Source organism: Chiloscyllium plagiosum, chromosome 21 (assembly GCF_004010195.1).
Source record: "Chiloscyllium plagiosum isolate BGI_BamShark_2017 chromosome 21, ASM401019v2, whole genome shotgun sequence".
NCBI classification, from domain to species: Eukaryota; Metazoa; Chordata; class Chondrichthyes; order Orectolobiformes; family Hemiscylliidae; genus Chiloscyllium; species Chiloscyllium plagiosum.
The window spans coordinates 8,251,830-8,273,928 of NC_057730.1; the positions used below are offsets into that span (position 1 = coordinate 8,251,830).

General features: G+C 41.3%; 1 protein-coding gene across 1 annotated transcript; it reads right to left on the minus strand.

Moving 5' to 3' along the window:
- Nucleotides 1–7,212: 7,212 nt before the first annotated feature.
- Nucleotides 7,213–22,099, minus strand: LOC122560507 (Na(+)/H(+) exchange regulatory cofactor NHE-RF2-like). Its single transcript, XM_043711176.1, has 4 exons — nt 21,367–22,099; nt 19,222–19,449; nt 8,567–8,641; nt 7,213–7,633 (listed from the first exon to the last, which is right to left on the minus strand). Exons 1-4 carry the CDS (start codon nt 21,574–21,576, stop codon nt 7,595–7,597), a joined length of 552 nt encoding a protein of 183 aa, XP_043567111.1. The 5' UTR covers nt 21,577–22,099; the 3' UTR covers nt 7,213–7,594.

A 22,099-nucleotide genomic window follows, 5' to 3' on the forward strand; every position in this document is an offset into this window, starting at 1 on the left:
AAGTACTTTTGTTAAGTTGATATAAAATCAAAGACTCCTTCTGATCTATCAGGTGGATCAGAAACATCAGGAATATTATTCTGAAGGACAGCAGAGGAATTCCATCAGTGTACTGGCCAATATTTCTCCCTCAATAAATATCAAAAGAAACAGACAGTCTGGTCATTGCTGTTTGGGACAATTGCTGTGCACAAATTGGTCTCCTACATGAGTGACCACACTATAAAAAAAAAGTCAGGTGTAAAACACTTTGCTATGTTGAGGTTGTGGAAGGCGCTACATAAATGCTAGTCTGTCTTTCATTTAAGTCGATGCGAAGTTTTAGGGAAGTTTGATATTTTGTGGTTCAAATCTCTGGAGTGGGATACAACCTCACAACCTGTTGACCGAGAAAGGAGATTGTTACCACTGTATTACATACAGTCTGCAAGGTGCACTACAGAAACTGCCAAGGCTTCTTCAACAGCACCTCATGAACCCGCAACATTTTATAGTGACTAGAATTCACAAAGATATTTCACTGACCATAAAGTGCTTCGGAGCATCTTGATTCTGTGAAATAGAGCACAATAAGTATTACTTTTATTCTTAATTGATTTCAGAAATGGAAATATTTATCCTTCAACTCACCATCAATTAAAAGTCAAGTAAAACTGCAACTACTCTGAAGTTATTCAGTGCCTCCAGATGATTGGAGGGTGACAAATGTTAATCCCTTGTTCAAGGAAAGGAATAGGGATAACCCTGAGAATTACAGACCAGTCAGTCTTGCATCGGTGGTGGGCAAATTATTGGAGAGGATTCGGAGAGACAGGATTTATTATTATTTGGAAAAGCATAGCTTGATTAGAGATAGTCAGCATAGCTTTGTGAGAGACAGGTCATGCCTCACAAGCCTTACTGAATTCTTTGAGGATGTGACAAAAAAAACTTTGATGAAGGTACAGCAGTGATGTGATGTATGTGGATTTTAGCAAGACGTTTGATAAGGTTCCCCATGGTAGGCTCATTAAAAAAAAGGAGGCATGGGATAGAGGGAAATTTGTTAGAGATAGTCAGCATAGCTTTGTGAGAGACAGGTCATGCCTCACAAGCCTTACTGAATTCTTTGAGGATGTGACAAAAAAAAACTTTGATAAAGGTACAGCAGTGATGTGGTGTATGTGGATTTTAGCAAGACGTTTGATAAGGTTCCCCATGGTAGGCTCATTCAAAAAAATAAGGAGGCATGGGATAGAGGGAAATTTGGCTGTCTGGATACAAAATTGGCTGGCCCATAGAAGACAGAGAGTGGTAGTAGATGGAACATATTCAGCCTGGAGCTCAGTGACCAGTGGTGTTCTGGGATCAGTTCTGGGACCTCTGCTCTTTGTGACTTTTATAGATGACTTGGATGAGGAAGTGGAAGGGTGGGTTAGTAAGTTTGCTGATGACACAAAGGTTGGTGGAGTTGTGGAGAGCTGTTGTAGGTTGCAACAGGACGCAGAGCTGGGCTGATAAGTGGCAGATGGAGTTCAACCTGGAAAAGTGATTCATTTTGGAAGGTTGAATTAGAATGCAGATTACAGGGTTAAAGGCAGGATTCTTTGCAGTGTGGAGAAACAGAGGGATCTTGGGGTCCATGTCTATAGATTCCCTCAAAGCTGCCACCCAGGTTGATACAGTTAAGGTGGTGTATGGTGTGTGTTGGCTTTCATTTGCAGGAGGATTATGCTGCAGGTCTATATAGCCCTGGTTGGACCACACTTAGAATACTGTGTTCAGTTCTGGTCACCTCATTATAGGAAGGATGTGGAAGGTTTGGAGAGGGTGCAGAGTAGATTTACCAGGATGCTGCCTGGACTGGAGGGCATGTCTTATGAAGGAAGGTGGAGCGAGTTAGTGTTTTTCTCATTGGAGCAAAGAAGGAGGAGAGGTGGCTTGATAGAGGTTGTACAAGATGATGACAAGCATAGATAGGGTGGATAGCCAGAGAGTTTTTCCCAGAGTTGAAATGGCTATCACGAGGCCGCATAATTGTAAGATGGCTGGAGGAAGGTTTAGGGGGAGATGTCGGAAATAGGTTCTTTACACAGAGACTGCACATCCAGCAGTGGTAACAGAGTCAGATACTTTAGGGACATTTAAGTGACTCTTGGATATGCACATGGATGATAGTAAAATGTAGGGTATGTAGATTAGTCTGATCTTAGTGAAGGATAAAAGGTCGGCACAACATCCAGGGACAAAGGGCCTGTATTGTGTTATGTTCTAACAACAATTTACATTTACATTAAAACTGCTGTATAATTAGGGCGCTTCACAGGACAGTCACAAAGGAAAGTTAGATTTGGAGACAAACAGGTAGACATGAAGTCAGATGGGCAACAGCTCTTAAACAGGATAATTTTTAAGGTTTATCTTAAAAAGGAGGGCAAAGAGGTAGAGAAGATTACATAGTTAAGGAGGGAATTACAGAATTATAGCCCATCACCAATGGTAGAACAATGTTAATAACCTTGGAGAGACTAGATTTCAAAGAGAAGTGAAGAGATAATCTGAGGATTGTTGGGCAGGAAAGGTTTGCAGAGATGGAGAGTGGCAAAACTAAAGAGGAATTTGGAAATGAGAATGTGAATTTTAAAATCAACGCGCTAGTTCACCAGGAGCCAAACGTAGGTAGCAAGTGCAAGAGTGATGGGTGAGCAGGAAGTGATGCCAACAAGAACACAGGCAGCGGAATTATTTGAATAACCTGAAACTTATGGAGGGTGGAGTTCAAGAGGCCAATGAGGAGGAGAGTTTTGGAATAGTCAAGTCGAGAGGTAACAACAGGCACGACTGAGGACTTCAGCAACACAAGACTGAGGCAGAGACAAAGAAATGTCAGAGATGACAATAAACAGCCTTCATGATGGTGCGGATGTGAGGTGAGAACCTCATTTTGAGGTAGGAGAACATATACAATACGGTTGCCAGAGGCACAGAATAGCATCACTGTTGCAAGCATTAAAAACTAAACCATGATTGGGAGAAATTTGTAAAGGGGAATCTTTTCCCTCCTCTGCTCTGGAATTGGTTCATCCTGCACTTACAAAATGATCATACAAATACTGTCCTGTTAAGGTTTCTTACTACAGCAATTACATGAGAAACAAGTGGCAATGGATTTTTGTATTTTTGACCCAACAATGGAGAAGGAATAACTAATACATTTTCATTACAGTAGAGTGTACAACTTAGAAGGGAACTTGCAGATGGTGAGGGTGCCCCATGCATCTGCTAGCCTTGAGCTTTTCAGCGGTAAAGTAGAGGTCATGGCTTTGGAAGGTGTTGTTGAACGAACCTTGGCAAATTGCTGCAGCCTGTCCGCACCCATGATGGAGGGAGTGATGTTAAATGGGATGCCAAGCAGGCAGCTTTTTCCCTGGATGCTATCAAGCTCTGGAGTGTTGATGAAGCTGCAATCACCCAGGTAAAAAAATGGATCCCATCATTGTCTCGATGCAGTAGATAGTGAAGAGGGCTTGAGGAGTCAGAAACAGAGAGTCAGTTGCTGCAGGATGCCTATTCTGGGACCTTCTCCTGTGGCTGGCCAAGTTCAGTTTCTATTCAATGGTAACTCCCAAGATGTTAATAGGGGTAATATTCAACAACTGTAATGTCACTGAATGTCAAGGGGATACTCTCTTATGCTACAAAATCTGAGATTGTTGTGTTTTGGGATTGGGTGCTAAGGGTTTTAAAAGAACAGGAAGAATTGGGTTTGTGTCACTGCTTGGAATTCAGCAGATAAGTGACTTCACTTAAAAAGTTGCAGGGAGTTGTTTTAAAAGGGAAGAAAGGTGCCAAGAAGCTGCATTGACAGTAGATTGATTGAGAGGAGTGCAGTCTCATCAATACTCAAGAAGTTCAATAGACTGTCCAAAGCAGTCCACTTCATTGGCACCCTGACCACCTCCAACATCAACTCCCTTTACTACTGATGCACACAGTAGCAGCAGGATTTAACATTTACAAGATGTACTGCAATAGCTCACCAAGACTCCAATAAAACCTTCCAAACACGTGACATCTACCACCTTGAAGAATAATGGGATATTTGGGAACATTGTCACCTGCCAGTTCCCGTCCAAGCTACACACATCCTGACGTGGAGGCACACTATCAAAATCCTAAAGCTCCCATCCTGACAGCACTGGGTGTCCCTACACCCCAAGGACTGCAGCAATTCAAGACAGAGTTCCAGCTAACTTTGCTAGAGGGTAAAATCTCAAATGCTCTCCTTGACATGAAAGTCAGTTACAAGATTGGAAGCCATCTGCCAGGAAAAAGGAGAAATGAAGCAAGTCATCAGGATCTGAGAACTAAGAACAGTCTTGTCCTGAAGATTATGTATTCATTTAAGGGAAAGAATAACGTATAACACGGGGAGGAATATTCCGTCAGCTTAGTGATTAAACAGCCATGTTCTTCTATGGTTTAAAAGTACAAAATACTTACTTAATAGTATTTAGACAGTGTTGATTTGGTTTGTTTTATTATAACAAAAATGTTAAAATTTGAAAGCTTGTTGTGCAATCCTTCCAGTCAGCCTGGAAATTCAAATATCTTATTTAAAAAACTAATCAGGTTCCACAGCAATTTCAATGCTCTGCTGAAAGGGCTGATTCCAGCATCTGCAGATTTTTGTTTGTCTCTAACTGCTTGTCCATTTAGCACTTGGATGGCACAAGTGTTCCTTGCCACTTGCCTGCAAGTTTACCAGCTTTAAAAATATTGGGCATGGACTAAAAGTACACAATTTGACTGATAGTCAAGAATCATTTATTCAAGTAATGAAGGGTCTATGTGCTGTCTGATTGGTGTAAAAAAGCAAGTCATTTTGGGAACTGACCTGTCAGACAACCAATGGTGGAGAGGGAGAGGTGTGTGTCTTTGCGGGGGATTGGGGTCATGTGATTAAACCTCCTGCAATACGTCCAACCAGAGGTGATAAACCACAGATGAACGTTAGTTAAGAACTACCATTCAGCCCCTCAAGCTTGACTCACCATTCTGAGAGATCATGCTGATGTGCACCGAGCCTCAACTCCTCTATTGTGCCAGCTCCTCGTAATCCTAGCTTCTCCAATGTTTCATAAGAAAAAAAAAAATCTACGTATCCCCTCTTTAAATACTTTCAGTGACTTCGCCTCCACACCTCGGAGTAGAGAATTCTTGACATTCACAACCCTCTAAGAGAGACATTCCTTTGCACTTTAGAGAATGCCCTGTCATTTTCTTAAAACGGTGTCCATTAGTTCAACATTCCCCCATTAGTGAAAACATCTCAACATCTACCCTGCCAAAAACCTTAATGTTTCAATAAAATCACACACCATTCTTGTGAACTCAAATAAAAACCTCATCCATCTGTTTTTCAGAAGTCTACCCCTTCAGACTAGGAATCAGTCTAGTGAATCTCTTGAACTGCCTCCCGTTTGTATATTTTTAAAAAAATATACAGAGGGCAAAACTATACTTAGTGCTCCAGATGTGGCCTCACCAACACACTGGACGGACGCATCAAGCCTTCCCTAATTTAATTCCAATTCCTACCAAACTTCTAATGTCCTTTAAACTTCTTGCTGGTCCTACAGTTACCTTTGTGTTTCATGCACTAGAACACCCAGATCCCGCTGTGCTGCACGGTTTCTGAACCTCTCCATTTAAATAATAGTCTGCCTTTTGATTCGTCCTACCAATGTGTATAACCTCTCACTTTCCTGCATTAAGCGCCATCTGACAACATACTCTCTTCCACCCTCTTCCGTTGGCCAGAAGATATAAAAGCTTGTATACACGTACAAATAGATTCAGGAACAGCTCCTGCCTGCTGTTAGTAGACTTCTGAATGGACCTCTCAAATTTTTTAATTTATCATTCTTTGTGCACCTTCTCTGCAGTTACAGCACCATATTCCTCACTCTAATCATCTTTATGCACTTTATATGGTATAATCTGCCTGTACTGCACAAAACTAAATTTTTCCACTATACTTAGGTACATTTGACAATAATAAATCAATTTTTTTTAAAAAAATGAAGGACCAACTCTATCAATTGTTGCTAACATGACACTTTTTCCTCATTCTTTTCATCCTCCACATAAGTCATACTGAAATTTTAAAAATGTGCAGTTAAGTAATTCAATTCAGATTTAAAGCAGAAATGAATAATTTTTGAAAAATAAAGTACTGCAAGTCAGCTGGTTGGTATAAGTTCTTTGAAGTTACCTCTATTAGATGGTCAAGGAATCTTTAGCAGATCCATCAATACTGAATATCTAGGACCGAGATTTATGTCTCACACACAAAACAAAGCAGATCTCAAAACCAAGCTGAGCACATAGCTGCATGATTCAACGTGTTTTAATTTGAAAAGACATCAACCCACGAAGTTCTTTTCATAATTACCCTTTCCACTTCTCATTCAACCTGGCAGAGGATCTAATCTACAGCAAGAGCAAAACTTATCAATGAAGAGCCTCACTTAACCATTCCAGTGAAATGGCTACCGACCACAGACCTGGTGTGTAACACAGTTACAAATTAACCAAGAGATTGTAAAACCCTTCAAAATATTGTTAAGCTTACACAAGAAAACCGCAAGATTATATTGAGCAACGGTCCGTGTGCCTTTATTGTTCATTGCTCCAGCAGCTTATTATTTACTTTAAAACTATCGTTTGAAATTTATTCATTCTTCTTAGGATGTGGGTGTTGCTGGTTGGATTATCATTTATGAATGCCCATCCCTAAAAGCCTTTAAAGTGGTGGTGTTATGGTGCATATTTGAACCACTGCAGATCATTTGGTGCAACTAGAACCACAGCACTGTGAGTGAGAGAGCGAGAGCGCGAGAGGTATCCAGGATTTTGACCCAACACCATTGAAAGAACAGCAAAATATTTCCAAGTCAGTATGGTGAGGGCAGATGGACAGAAATATACAGATGGTGGTATTCCCATGTATCATCTGTCCTTGTCCTTTTAGATGGAAGTGGTCATGGGTTTTGAACATGCCAAGCAGCCTTGCAGAATTTCTGCAATGCATCTTGTAGATCACATACACACTGCAAATATTGAATGTCGGTGGAGGAGGGAGTGGATGTGGTGCTAATCAAGCATGTTGCTTTGTCCTGGATGGTGTCAAGCTTGAGTGTTGTTGGAGCTGTAGGCATCCAGGCAAGTAGGGAGTATTCCATCCTGACATGTCTTGTAGATGGTGGACAAGCTTTAGGGAAGCTGGTAGTTGAGTTATTTCCTGCAGTATTCCTAATCTTTGACCTGCTCTTCCAGCCATTGTATTTATATGGCTTGTCTAGGTCCATTTCTAGTCATGGTAACCCCTAGGATGTTGATAGCGGGGCAGTGATGGTAGCAATCAATGGAGGGTTACATTCTCTGTTGTCAGAAATGGTTATCATCTGGAACTTGTGGGGCACAAAGTGTTACAAGGCTGGATATTTTGCCCAGGTCTTGATGCATTTGACCATGGATGAAATGGTGCTGAACACTATTTGCTGATGACTGCACATTCTTGCTTCTAACTTTATTGATGGAAGGAAGATCATTAAGAAGCAGCTGAAGATAGTTGGGCCAAGACACTCGCCTGAAGAACACAAGCAGAGATGTTTTGGAGCAGAACTTCCCAATTATCTTCCAAGAAAAGTTACAGCAAAGCTAATTATCTCCAAAACTTCTAATTTATCCTGAACCCTTCTTTAGTCAACTTTGATCATTGCTTTCTGTGCAAAAAGCTCTGGAGTGACTGTGGAGCAGTGCAGCATTCAAACAGCAGCTCACAACAGAATCTTCCAATCTGAACTGGCAGAGAGAGATTTGCTCAAGGTGGGTACATGAGCAGGAAGAGTTTGGAGTGATATGGGCAAGGTGCTGGCAGGTGGGACTAGATTGGGTTGGGACATCTGGTCAGCATGGACGGGTTGGACCGAAGGGTCTGTTTCCATGCTGTACATCTCTATAACTCTATAACAGTAGGAATGGAGACCTAAATATGTGAAGAACTGGGCTGAATCATTGCAGCAAAGTAGTACAGGGTTGTAACTGAAGTCTTTTGGAGTTACAAAACAATGTGCCCAGGGAGAAAAAAAAAAAGAAAGCAGCTGAGTTTGAAAATAGCTGGAAAAATTACAACTCGGATAAGGCAGGAGCCAGGACTCCTCAAAATTATGCAGAAAATACCAGACAGTGTAGCAGCTCCAGGCTGCAACACATTTCTCAGGCTTCAAGTGGCATCCCTGTTTTGTTAAGGTGGCTTACTAGCTTTACAATCTGGGATTTCCAGCCATGTACCACTTTGGTGCCTGGTTTCTTCATTCACATCAGGATGTAACTTAGTAAAAACTTCCTTCCACACAAATTCACCACAAGGTTCAGTTAACCAGCTTCAGCAGAGAGTGACTCAGCTGACTCGTTTCAGAAATTTGACTAAAACTACACCCAGAGTAACTCTTAGTTACTGTACTAAGGAATTGATTTAGCTCAAAGGTTTAGCTTGAAATTCAGTTTAATTACCACTTACCTGTTGCAACTGTCTGTTTTCACCCAACTCCACAGCATTCTGGTTTAGCCAAGCGGCACTCACAGCATTCAAGCTCTGTGGCAGAAGGAGTAGAGAGGATGTGAGGCAAGATTTTTACATGCAGAGGATGGTGGTGCATGAAATTCACTGTCTGAGTTGGTAGTGGAGACAGTTATTAAATTCTTTTAAGTGCTGGTTCTGCACCTTAAGTGCTGTAGGTTAAAGGGCTATGGCTCACAGGCAAGAAGATGGGATTAGAAATGGCATAAAGTCATAGAGATGTACAGCACAGGAACAGAGCTTTCAGTCCAAACTGTCCACACTGACCAGAGATCCTAACCTAATCGGTCTTTGGTTTGGTGTGAACAAATTGGGCCAAACTGTCTCCTTCTCTGCTACATCATTTCTATGGCTCTGTAAGTTCAGCACCTGGATGCAGAGTTCTGGTAGCCTCCTTTCCTTCCTCCTCTTCCCCCACACCAAGCCAACTATCTGCCCTACCAGTAGAGTGGATCCTAAAGCTTCACAGGCTGGCTAAAAGATTTGCTGAACCAGATTTATCCTGGTGTATGGATATTGGACAACTACGTGTTTTTACATAGTGCCCGTAATACTGTAAAATGTTGTAAGGAACTTCATAGGAGCATGGTCAAGCTAAATCTGACATATGAACAGAGTGGTGTTAGGATTGATTCAGTTAAACAGCTAGGCTTCAAGAGAGCAAAAAAGAGATACATAATGGTAAAACGGGGTAAAGGAGGTTAAAGATACAGAATTCCAGAGAGTTTAGCCCTTGACAATTTAAATGGACTACCAATGGAGTAGCGATCAAACTTGGGATGGCCAGAATTTGAAAAATGCAGTGATCTCAGTGGAGGGGGTGGGCCTGGAGTAGATTCTGGAGACAGGGAAAGGCGAGACCATGGATAGGATTTGATAATGATATCAAGAATTTTAAAAAGTCAAGGCACTGCTTAACCCTGAACCAAATGAAGGTCAATGATGGGTGATTGGGACTTGGTGCGAGTTAAGACATGACCTCAAGCTCACAACCTAAGCTAAAGGAAGACAGTAAGTGCATGATGAAGTGGTTATAGTATTGAAACAGCAAATAAAATCTAACAGAAGATTCAGTGAAATCAATTAGACACAAAATACCCAATATGGAATCCTGACTGGTTGGCTCACGGAACCAATTGGCTTTAGATGTAAAAACGTGCTTTAGTGAAAAGCAGCAACATATCATTGGGACATTTACAAAGTCGCCGTTTTATAATAAGTCACCAGCACCTGGACAAAACATCTAACTCAAAAATAATTAATTGTGGTATGATGTTAATGGATAACCATTCTTATTGTTGGCAGACACAGCGTCCACTTTGCACACAGTAACATATATCACACTTCAAAATAATTTAAAGAGTTATGAAAGAGGCCAGTTATTAGGGATCATAGTGTTATTCTCCATTTAAAAATCCATTAGTGGAATTTCATTCTCTGTCAAATTCACTAAAATCAATAATATTCCATTTTCCAAGCACATTAAAGAGCACGTGCACACAATGTACTTACATGTTGTGCCTAAGAATTCCAAATTCTTAGCAAACTGTAAAAGGACATTTCTCTAGTACTCCTTTAAATTTTAAGGCTTTGTTTAATTTAAACAAAATTTACAGTACAGAAACACGGCCTATGGCCCAATTTATCATAGTTTTATTTATCCTCCAGATAGAGTCAGAGATGCACAGTACAGATACAGACCCTTCGGTCCAACTCATCCATGCCGACCAGATATCCCAATCTAATCTAGTCCCACCTGCCAGTACTTGGCCCAAATTCATATAACCGTCCAGATGCCTTTTAAAACATTGCAATTGTACCAGCCTCCACCACTTCCTCTGGCAGTTCATTCCATACACGTACCACCCTCAGTGAAAAACAGTTACCCATTAGGTCTCTTTTATATCTTTCCCCTCTCACCTTAAATCTATGCCCTCTAGTTCTGGACTCCCCGACCACAGGGAAAAGACTTTGTCTATTTATCCTAACTATAAACCTCATGATTTTACAAACCTCCATAAGGTCATCCCTCAGCCTCAGATGCTTCAGGAAAAAACAGTCCTAGCCTATTCAATCTCTCCCTGTAGCTCAAATCCTCCAACCCTGGCAACATCCTTGTAAATCTTTTCTGAACCCTTTCAAGTTTCACAAAATCATGCTAAATTGCCCGTAGTGTTAGGTAAGGGGTAAATGTAGGGGTATGGGTGGGTTGCGCTTCGGCAGGGTGGTGTGGGCTTGTTGGGCCGAAGGGCCTGTTTCCACACTAAGTAATCTAATCTAATCTAATCCAATCCTTCCAAAATGAAGGAGACCAGAATTGCATGCAATGTTCCAAAAGTGGCCTAACCAATGACCTGTATAGCCGCAACATGACCTCCCATCTCCTGTACTCAATACTCTGACCAATAAAGGAAAGCATACCAAACGCCTTCACTATCTTATCTACCTGCAACTCCACTTTCAAAGAGCTATGAACCTGTACTCCAATGTTTCTTTGTTCAGCAACACTCCCAAGGACCTTACCATTAAGCATATATGTCCTGCTAAGATTTGCTTTCCCAAAATGCAGCATCTCACATTTATCTAAATTAAACTCCATCTGTCACTCCTCAGCCCATTGACCCATCTGATCAAGATCCATTATAATCTGAGGTAATCTTCTTCCTTATCCACGACACCACCCATTTTGGTGTCAATATTAGTGGACTCAGCATCGATCCTTGTGGCATTCCACTGGTCACAGGCCTCAGTCTGAAAAACAACCCTCCACCATCACCTTCTGTCTTCTACCTTTGAGCCAGTTCGATATCCAAATGGCTAGTTCTCCCTGCATTCCAAGAGATCTAACCTTGCTAATGAGTCTCCCATGGGGAGACCTATGAGCTTCTTCTTACCCTACTTCATCTCACCCTACCTCCTACTCCTTTCGCCCTCAGCTACTTGGCCAGCTTCCCTGTTAATGCATCTATACCCTTCATCTCCACTACTACTTGAGGTAGCGAAGTCTATATTCGCTCCTTTCTCTAAGTAAATAAATCCCTCTTGATTTTCTTACTAGATTTGTTGGTGATGACCCCTTTGTTTATAGCTCTTAGCTTTGATCTTCCACAAGTAGAAACATCTTCCTAAATTTATCCTAACAAACTCCTTTATAATTGTAAAGACCTCTTTTTGGTCAGCTCTCAGCGATAGAAGCCCCAGCCCATTCAGTTTTTACCCCCTCGACAGATTCAACTTCTTGGTTCTTACATCAGCCTTGATCATTTTTGCACTTACATTGCCTCAATCATTTTTCTAATACGGAAACCAGAAACCTGACAGTATTCATGATTAGATTAGTTAGATTAGATTACTTACAGTGTGGCCCAACAAGTCCACACCGACCTGCCGACACGCAACCTACCCAGACCCATTCCCCTACATTTACCCCTTCACCTAACACTATGGGCAATTTAGCATGGCCAATTCACCTAACCTGCACATTTTTGGACTGTGAGAGGAAACCGGAGCACCCGGAGGAAGCCACGCAAACACGGGGAGAATGTGCAAACTCCACAGTCAGTCAGTCGCCTGAGGCAGGAATTGAACCTGGGTCTCTGGCGCTGTAAGGCAACAGTGCTAACCACTGTTGAAGTCCCTCGTTACTATCTTGCAGAATAAAAATAATTAATTTTACCATAACCATTGATAATCTTCAAAGTAATCGGGTCATCCATAGCCACTGCTATTCTTGACAGATGCCAAAGTTTCTCAAATATCTCTTGATAACAATCGCCCTTCATCCGGGTGAGTAACTTTGACAATGTGAGCTTCAATTTACAGCATCATTCTAATTGTGCTTTTTTTCCCCTGTTTATTGGTTTGTTCTGTTTGGATTTAATCTCTCACGAAGTTTGAGAACAGCTGCCTTTAACTATCATCAGACTTGTTAGGTAAATTCTTAACCAGCACATTAAAAATTGTTAATATCAGCATTTTGCGATCTATGTATGCTAATTGTAACAGTGACAACTGCTCATCAGCCTGAAACATTAATGTTGTTTGTTCCTTTCTCCGCAGAGGCTGCCTGCCCTGCCAAATATTTCCAACACTTATTAGTTACAATCTTGTTTCTGTTTGATCTTAAGAAGTAATAAAATACAGCTGTATCATATAGTTACCTGCATTACTTGGTAGCTAAACACTGCGCACACAATGTGGATTCAATTCCACAAATTACTTCCTTCCTTCAATAGTCTACAAAGAGCAACTGCTAGTTGATAACCTTTATTATTTTTGACTATAATTTAAATAGACAACTTCACAATTTTACAACAGGTTTCCAATGACTAATTTTCTCCGTTGGATTTCTGTTAAGAAAAAAAATCAGTAAAATTCCACAAACTTGAGGATATAATCACCTGAACTAAAAGGAATTCTAATCAGCTCTGTCTTAATGGGTAGCACACTTCCTACACAATCTGAAAGTTGTAGGTTCAAAGCCCACTCCCCAGCTCACTGTCTGCGGTACAGACTTCCAAGTGAGACATTAAACAGAAAATGTATGTATTCTTACCTAGGTTGGGCACAAAAGATATCATGGTACCTTTTGTCCACTTGACATTTGCCAGATGTCCTGACCAATGGTTATCCTTCAACCAACTTCACATATAAAAGCAAATTCCTGAATCATCACATCATTGGTTGCAGGATCTTGCTGGATGCAAATGGAATGCCACATTCTGTGGTGTTACAACATCTCAACATTTGTTGTAAAGCACTGTCGGAAGCAAAAGGTCATTAAAGACCTTATGTAAATGCAAATATCCTTCATGCAAAGTATGATAGTTTATCAACCTCCTTCAATGCTAACCTTTTACTACATAGTAACAGGCATGTTACTTCAAAGAGCTGTGTGAGTCTCAAACATGAAATAGGAACAGAGTAGATCATTTGGTTCCTCAAGCCTGCTTTGTTGTACAATAAGATCATGACCGATCTGTTGCTTCAAATTCCACACACACATCTATTCCTGATAAGATTGTTGTTTGGCAAGTGAATCAAGTTAAACATATTCAATGACCTCACTTCTGCTGCCTAAGACAGAAGCCTTACAGTCATTCAACAATGGTGACTAATTTAAATAGGAAAATGTTGAATATGCTGCTAAATTTTGCAACCACATAAAATCAATGATTTGCTGAATATCTAGATTTAGATGAACTGCAGCAGTTATGATGCAAACAAACTGAATTCAGGCAAAATAATGGATTTCACAAAGGCAGTCAATGTTAAAATTTATAGCATTTGTAATGCAATTCAACATCCCAAAGATTTCATATGAGTATTATAATGCAAATTTTAACACTGAATCAAATGGAAATTTTAGGCAGATTGACCAAACCTTTGGCTATAAAAGGTAAGTTTTAAGGAGTGTCATAAATTGATGAGAACAAGGTAAAGGGTCAGAGAGAAGTTGTATATATGTTTGGTGGTAGTGTGGGATGGGGAATGGTTGGTGTTGGTGATGCAGAGGGAAGTGGGCACTGACTATGCCATTAAATGAGACCATTTTGTTAAATATCCTGAACACAGGCTGGTCCTAGTTAATGGCTTGTGGTAAAACTGAAAGCCAACACTCATCATCATGAACACGATTTCTGTACGTTACTGATACCCACAGCTGTCTACATCCCAAAGGGCCAGTATCAAAGAAGCAGAAGAAAGTTGACCAAAAACAGGAAAACTGTTCTAAATTGTTCATTTTTCCCCATTTCACTTCTAATTCCTTCACTTTTTGTTTTGGAAACAAAACGTTCCCTGGCTCTGTTGTTTTATGGTTTGGTTACAATCTCCTTGATGACAATGCAGTAACAAGATTGCATGGAGCAAATGTAATGCTCAATTCAAGTAATAACAAAGAGGATTAATGAGGGCAGAGTGGTAGACATGATCTATACAGACTTCAGTAAGGCATTCGACAAGGTTCCTCAAGGGAGGCTGGTTAGATTTCATGGAATACAGGGAGAAGTAACCATTTGGATACAGAACTGGCTCGAAGGTAGAAGACAGAGGGTGCTGGCAGGAGGATTGCTTTTCAGATGGAAGCCTATGACCAGTGGTGGGCCACAATGATCGGTACTGAGTCCGCTGCTTTTCGTCATTTATATAAATGATTTGGATGTGAAAATTGGAGGCACGGTTGGTAAGTTTGCAGAGGACACCAAAATTGGAGGTGTAGTGGACAGCAAAGAAGGTTACCTCAGAGTACAATGGGATCTTGATCAGATGGGCCAATGGGCTGAAGATTGGCAGATGGAGTTTAATTTAGATTAATGTGAGGGGCTGCAATTTGGAAAAACAAATCAGAGCAGGTCTTATACACTTAATGGGAAGATCCTGGGGAGTGTTGCTGAACAAAGAGACCTTGGGGTACAGGTTCATATTTCCTTCAAAGTAGAATCATAGGTAGAAAGGATAGTGATGATGTTGTTTGGTATGCTTTAGTTTACTGGTCAGAGCATTGAGTATAGGAGTTGGGAAGTCACGTTGCGGCTAGGCCACTTTTGGAATTCTGGCGTGCAATTCTGGTCTCCTTCCTATTGGTAGGATATTGTGAAACTTGAAAGAGTTCAGAAAGATTTACAAGGATGATACCAGGGTTTTATCTATAGAGAGAGGCTGAATAGGCTGGGGCTGTTTTCCCTGGAGCATCGGAGGCTGAGGGGTGACTTTATAGAGGTTTACAAAATCATGAGGGGCATGGATAGGGTAAATAGACAAAGTCTTTTCCCCGAGGTGGGGAGAGTCCAGAACTAGAAGCCATAGGTTTAGGGTGAGAGAGGAAAGATATAAAAGGGACCTATGGGGCAGCTTTTTCACACCCTTGTTGCGTGTATGGAACGAACTGCCAGAGGAAATGGTGGAGGCTGGTATAATTATAACATTTAACAGGATCTGGAAGGTTATATGAGAAGGAGGGGTTTAGAGGAATATGGGCCAATGCTAGCAAATGGGACTGGATGAGGTTAGGATATCTAATCGCCATGGACAAGTTGGACTGAAGGCTCCGATTCCAAGCTGTACATCTCTCCGACTCTATTGACAAAAAGACTGCTTTCATAGTCAGTATACCTAAGCATTGCACATCCAACCAAGTTTTGTTTTTACACGTAGTCACTGTTTAATACAGGAAATGTTATGGCAGAATTTGCATGCAGCCATCTCCCAGAGGTAGAAACATGATAGTTGTCAGATTATTGTTTTAGGTAGAGAGTTAAGACTAGATTAGATTAGATTACTTATAGAGTGGAAACAGGCCCTTCAGCCCAACAAGTCCAAACTGACCCTCCGAAGAGCAACCCACCCAGACCCATTCCCCTACATTTATTTACCCGTTCACCTAACACTATGGGCAACTTAGCATGGCCAATTCACTTAACCTGCACATTTTTGGACTGTGGGATGAAACTGGAGCACCCGGAAGAAACCTACGCAGACACGGGGAGAATGTGTGGAGTTTGCACAGACAGTTGCCTGAGGCGGGAATTGAACCCAGGTCTCTGGCGCTGTGTGCTAACCACTGTGCCACCATTCTGTGTAATTACCAGGACACCAGAAAGAACTCCTCTGTCGTTCTTCAAAATGGTAGATGAGCAAGAAGCTGGAAGAACACAGCAAGCCAGGCAGCATCAGGTGGCGGAGAAGTCAACGTTTCTAGTGTAACCCTTCTTTTGGTGACTTCAGTACCTCCTGATGCTGCCCGGCTTACTGTATTCTTCCAGCCTTCTTTCTGTCTTCCTTAAATTCCACCATCTGCAGTTTTTTTTGTCTTCTTCAAAATAGTGGCATGGGATCTTTTATTTCTGTCAGTAAGAGCAGACAGGGCCTCAATTTAATTTCTTACTCAAGATGATTGCTGAAAGAGGGCAGCACCACTCAGTCCTCTACAAAGGGTCAACCTTTATGTTGTGAGCACATTCCCGGAGACAGACGTAAACACAGGTGGGAGTACTGCCAAGTCAGTCTTACCATTGTGCATACTGGCAAACATCTAATGTCAAAACTAACACTAAAGGGAATTGAACTAAATAAAATTGAACACAAAAATGCACTTTTTTAAATTTTATACTCGTTCATAGGCTATGGGCAAGGCTGGATACACTTCATGTGTGTTGCCCAACTCCAGTTGTGCAGCCATTAGTTGCTGTTGCACTGCACTCAAAATTCAGAGAAGGCTGGCTTTTATGGATATCAAAACAAAATGTTTAAAAATATCCAACAATCAAAGTAATAAACAATATCCAGCAAACTAAGAACAAATCCTAACAAATACAACACACAGACAGGATAGTGAAAAATTATGGAACGTGGCAGGTACAAAACAAGTGAAAGCTTATGGAAATTAACAAATAAGCAACAATATTAAAAAAGTCAAAAACCATTATTTTGCAGATTACCCAAGTATAGAAAAAGATTACAGGAAAGCCTCCTATGTAACAATGCTTTCTGGAACATGACACTACAGAAGATAATATGCAAGTGTTTTCTCATGTTTTATTGTTTTACAGAAGCTCAAACAAACATCTGACATTTTTTTGACACCAAAAAAAAAGCATGAAACACAAGTGAATCAATATACGCTCCTGGAAACAGGGACAGCATAATTCTCTGGCCGCACTCCAACTCAAACTCAGCATGCACAAATAATGTTCTGTGTGTAGCATTGCATGGCACTGTCCCAGATAAGTAGTGTCATGAAGAGATTTGCAATAGGCATGGCCAGCAAGATTAGCAACACTGATGCTTAGCACATGTTAATGAAAAGATTGATTATAAGAAAAAATGTGAAATCATCTGCAGTTGATAGCCTTCAACAACAGCTTTCGTTTTGCTGAAAGCTGCCCCTCCTGGCTTCACAGAGACAAATATGAAACAAAATTTGGAACTGAGTCATATACGGAGATAGGTAGGTGCTAAGGAACGTTGTTGAAAAAAAAAGAGACAAGGAGTAGAAAGAAGATTAATTAGGGAAAAGGAATTTCAGAGTTTTGACAACTAAAAGCATGGCCACCAGTGGGATGATTACAATTCAGAATGCTCATAGAGGAACAAAATTTCAAGGAGTTGTGCGACTGGAGAATGATTGAGCCAGAGAGAAATGTAGCCATTATAGAATTTGAAAGTGAGGATGAATTTTTTTTAAATCCCAAGCTTGTATGCTTCAGAGGATGAGAATGCTGCTTCATTTGTTTGTCATATTAAAATGTACAACTACTAAACAAAGGGCAATCAAATGCAGAACCAACATTCTCAATGAAAAGGTGATGTATGAATGTTTTACTCAAATAACAATTCTCATTAGAAGGATTTGGGGTCGCTGTGACAATTCTTCTGACTGTTGCCTTCATTCCACTTTTTTCCTGTTTTCTAATTTCTTTGCTAAGAAGGCAGAAGGAGAGAAGCTCCCAAACCTAAAAAAAGCAACTAGAATAGCTTTATGTTAACCCTTCCCTGTTTTTGCCTTTCTTTTTGCAAAGAAAGTTCCTTGCAGTCTTTTTCCTCTTATTGCCTTCCAAAGAATAATTTGCTCATGAAAAACTGTGGCCCCAAGCCTGCATTTTATCATATTACATGGAGTTTACAAGTATACTGTGGTACATTTAGAGGGTGATAGTTGTCATATTAATATTCCTTCCCCATGCACCACGGTAAGATTTTCATACAAATCTGCCAATTGCACACAACACAAAATTCGCGTGCAACAGTTGCCCGTTGTTTAGAATGAGAACAGTTCAAACAATGAGAGTGAAACACTTGCACTTGTCATGAAGGAAAAATACTGAGCAAATCACATCAATGCTTTTAATTATGAAAGGAAAAGTTAATTACAAGTTAAAATATTTTATTTCTTTCTTTCCCCAAATAAAATGCCAGAGTCAACCATACCACTCCAAAAGGAGATAGTGACAATTGATTCAAAAAAAAGTTTCCCCTCACTACTTCTAATTCTCCAGTTGAAAATGCTACTAAAATTAGGCCTATCCCTCCAACTTGTAGTACAGTATACAGTTGTTATACAATTATATGACACATTGTAAAGTTCTTACATGGCTCCTTTGAAAGCTGCTATTGCCTCAAAACTATTTTAATATTCAGGTTTTGATAACAAGAAAAAGTAATTTGAGCATGCATATTATATCAAATAAATTAGGAACAGTAGTAGAAACAGGAACAGATTATTTGGGCCCTGAAGCCTGCTCTGCCATTCAAGAAGATCATGACTGATTTAATAGTGACCTCAGCTCCACTCTCCTGCCTATCCACAATACACTTTGACTCCCTTGTTAGCCATACTCGACAGCTCGCATACTGAAAGATTCCGTCCAAGGTTTGTCAAAGGCAATTGGAGGTTGATGAAGGGCTTTTGCCCAAAACGTCGATTTTCCTGCTCCTCGGATGCTGCCTGACCTGCTGTGCTTTTCCAGCACCACTCTAATCTAGGCAATTGGAGATTGCCTATCACAAAAAAAAGGGGTTTGTTTCTCATAAATTATGCCCAGTTACCCAACTTAGCTCCCCCATGTCTCACCTTATTCTTTCAATGGGGTTCTTACCTTTTTGTTGCTATCAATGGACCTGTTTGATAATCTTGTAGGCTCGCCACTGCTCAGGACTACTTGCGGTTTCCATACTTCACCATTATCCTTGGTCTTATCTGGTGGGAGGCTCTGGCCATAGTCCTCTGTACCAGCGAGCCATTGATTATGCAGGTATTCATCGGTCTCCTTATCCACCACTAGCAGTCTGGTCTCATTCTCCACTGCCTTGATCCGCTGTACAACCTAATAAAGACAGAAGGTCACAGCCTTTCAATAAATGCACACTGATTACAACAAGCATTCTATGTTAAACATCAAGTCTCAACATCAAAACCTTTAAAAGAAAACAAGAAACTCATCTGCAATTCTAATCAATGCAATTCTTGAGGCTTCTACTAATATCAAAGCATTGGCCCAAAAAGTTTTACTGACTGTGAAAACTCTACAGAAGTTGCATTAGCAAGAATTGTTTAATTTGAAGCAGAACTAAATGAATGGCTGGATCAAATTTCAATGTTAGCTGTTAAATTCAGTAACTCCTCCTAATATGCACCTTGCAATTATAGACATTAAAAAGGAACAAGCACAGAAGCAGACCGCATGGCACCTCAGGCCTGCTCTAACTCCATTCCATTTTTCTACACCAGCCCTGTATCCCTCTCCCCTCGCATAAGGCATGGTAACCCTCAGGTCAGACCACCAGTCTGTCTAATGAGAGAGCAGACTGATGGACCGGAAGGACTATGGCGACTTTACCTTTTGAACATCTCAAAATTAAAATCTCTCTCTGTCTTGAAGACCCTCCCTCATTAACTGAGCACTCAGAGCTCTCTGGTGTGAAGAGGAATCCCAAAGATTCACAACTGAGTTTAAAAAAAGTTTCTCTTTGGGTCTCTAGCATTTCTTTATTCCCCATTTACAACTTCCCCTGCCTCTAACATTGTTCTCTGTAACCCTATTCAAAAAGTAGTAATTACTTGTAACGTGACCAAGTTGCTCCTATAGAGATCAGTGAACAGCGCAGTACTTTCCTGGTATTTTTATGCTGTAATGCTGTCTAATAGTTGAACTTTTAAATAGTCAGCCAGAAAATAAGAATCACGTGACCAAGTGTCTCCTGTACAAACGCCCTATTCAATAAAGTCCCTTCACAAGAGGCAGACTACTGTAATATTACTAAACAGTTTTTAAAAAAATAAACACAATGCAGTCCTAATCTCCCCCGCCCCCACTCAACCATATCGACAATAAATTCAGGCATTTTATAATCCATTCTGGCTAGGCTAGAGTTCATGCATCTTGGTAATGTCCCATAAGTAACTGGGTGAAATAAACTCATGGGCGCTCTTTGGGTTTTCTTATAAATTGAAACCTGACACTAACATGCAAAAAAAAGAGGATTTGTATCATTTGGGAGTGGCATCATATGAGAGTCACTTCTTATAGCTGCCTATAGACCTTTTCTTAACATAAAATGTTTCTCCAGCACTATAACGTGACGAGTGCAATTGATGAGTAGCCACACCAACATTTAAGTTAGCAGATTGCACTGATACATTCCTCAAGTTTTGACTGGGATCTCATGCGAAGCCATAAGGGCTCAGTGTAACCCGCGTCCAGGCATCTATCGCCTAGATATCAAACTCTTTCTCTCTCAAAACAATCTTTATTGATCCCTCAAGGTCAGCACTGTTTTGCCTGCGTTTAAAATATTCAACTGGCATTCACTTACTGAAGCTAAACACAAGGGGCACGCGCACAGAAAACAAGAACATCGCCCCCCCCGCATTTTGCAGTGCATCCAGTGTTAAAACGTTTCCAATTACGAATCAATAAAAGGTGAGGGTAGAGGCTCCTTTGTAAAGCCAGATGCGACACCTTGGAGCCCCTCTGGGAGCCGGGGTTCAGGCTGCAGTGGCTGGGACGAGTTTGATTGATCAGTGTGGAGCATCAATGATCAGCTCAGTGCTGCTGCACTCCATCTCTCTCTCTCCCCCCCCCCTCCCTTATCAGCATTCAGACGGTATCTAGTCCCCATGGCTGAGAGTTCACCCACACACTGCAGGACCGATCGATTACCCGGCTTCGTGGCTGCATGCACTTTATATAAAAAAAACAAACTTCGCACGCGATGAGTGTTCGCCAAATTTTTTTTTGTACCTGATGGTGCGTCTCCTTCTCCACATTCTCGCCGTTAACTTCGACCACCCTGTCCCCGGCGTACAGACCCGATGCCTCCGCCGGTGAGCCGGGCTCCACTTTTCGGATGTACTGGCCGTTTTTGCCTTTCTCGCCGTGCAAGTGGAAACCATAGCCGTTTTCCCCTTTTATCATATGACACAAGCGGGGTTTCAGGTGGTCTTTGGCCATCCTCCCGGTCCCCTCTTGCAATTTCAGGGTCACTCCCGTGGAAATAAAAAACTTTTCCTTTCTCCCCCCGCCCCCCGCCTCACCGTTGCGGTTATTCCCCAGTAGAGAGAGTGTTTGTGATGTTATGTCCTCTCACGCCCCCGACGCTGTTGCACGCTCCCGGGTCCGGGAATCCGCTCAGTTCCAGTGACAACTCCCCCAGCCTTGGAGTTAAATCTCCACCGGCAACGCCAAATGCAAGGGAAGCAGCCTCGGCGCCCGCGCACCTCCCCTCAAAGTCTCCTCGCAAACTTCCAGCCTGCACACACAACCAAGAGAAAAAAAAATCCTCTGGCTGTATGCAACCCGCATAAAACAGCTTTTGTTTCTCTCCTTCTCGTTTGCATCAAAAAGTTCCCCGCGTTACCGAGCGAAACCTAATTTTAAATAGAGCGAGCCCGACAAAAATGCTAATCGTCCCAAATGAGAGCAGGACGCACCTACCGAGTGCGGTGATGACACACTATAAACAATGACAATTGGG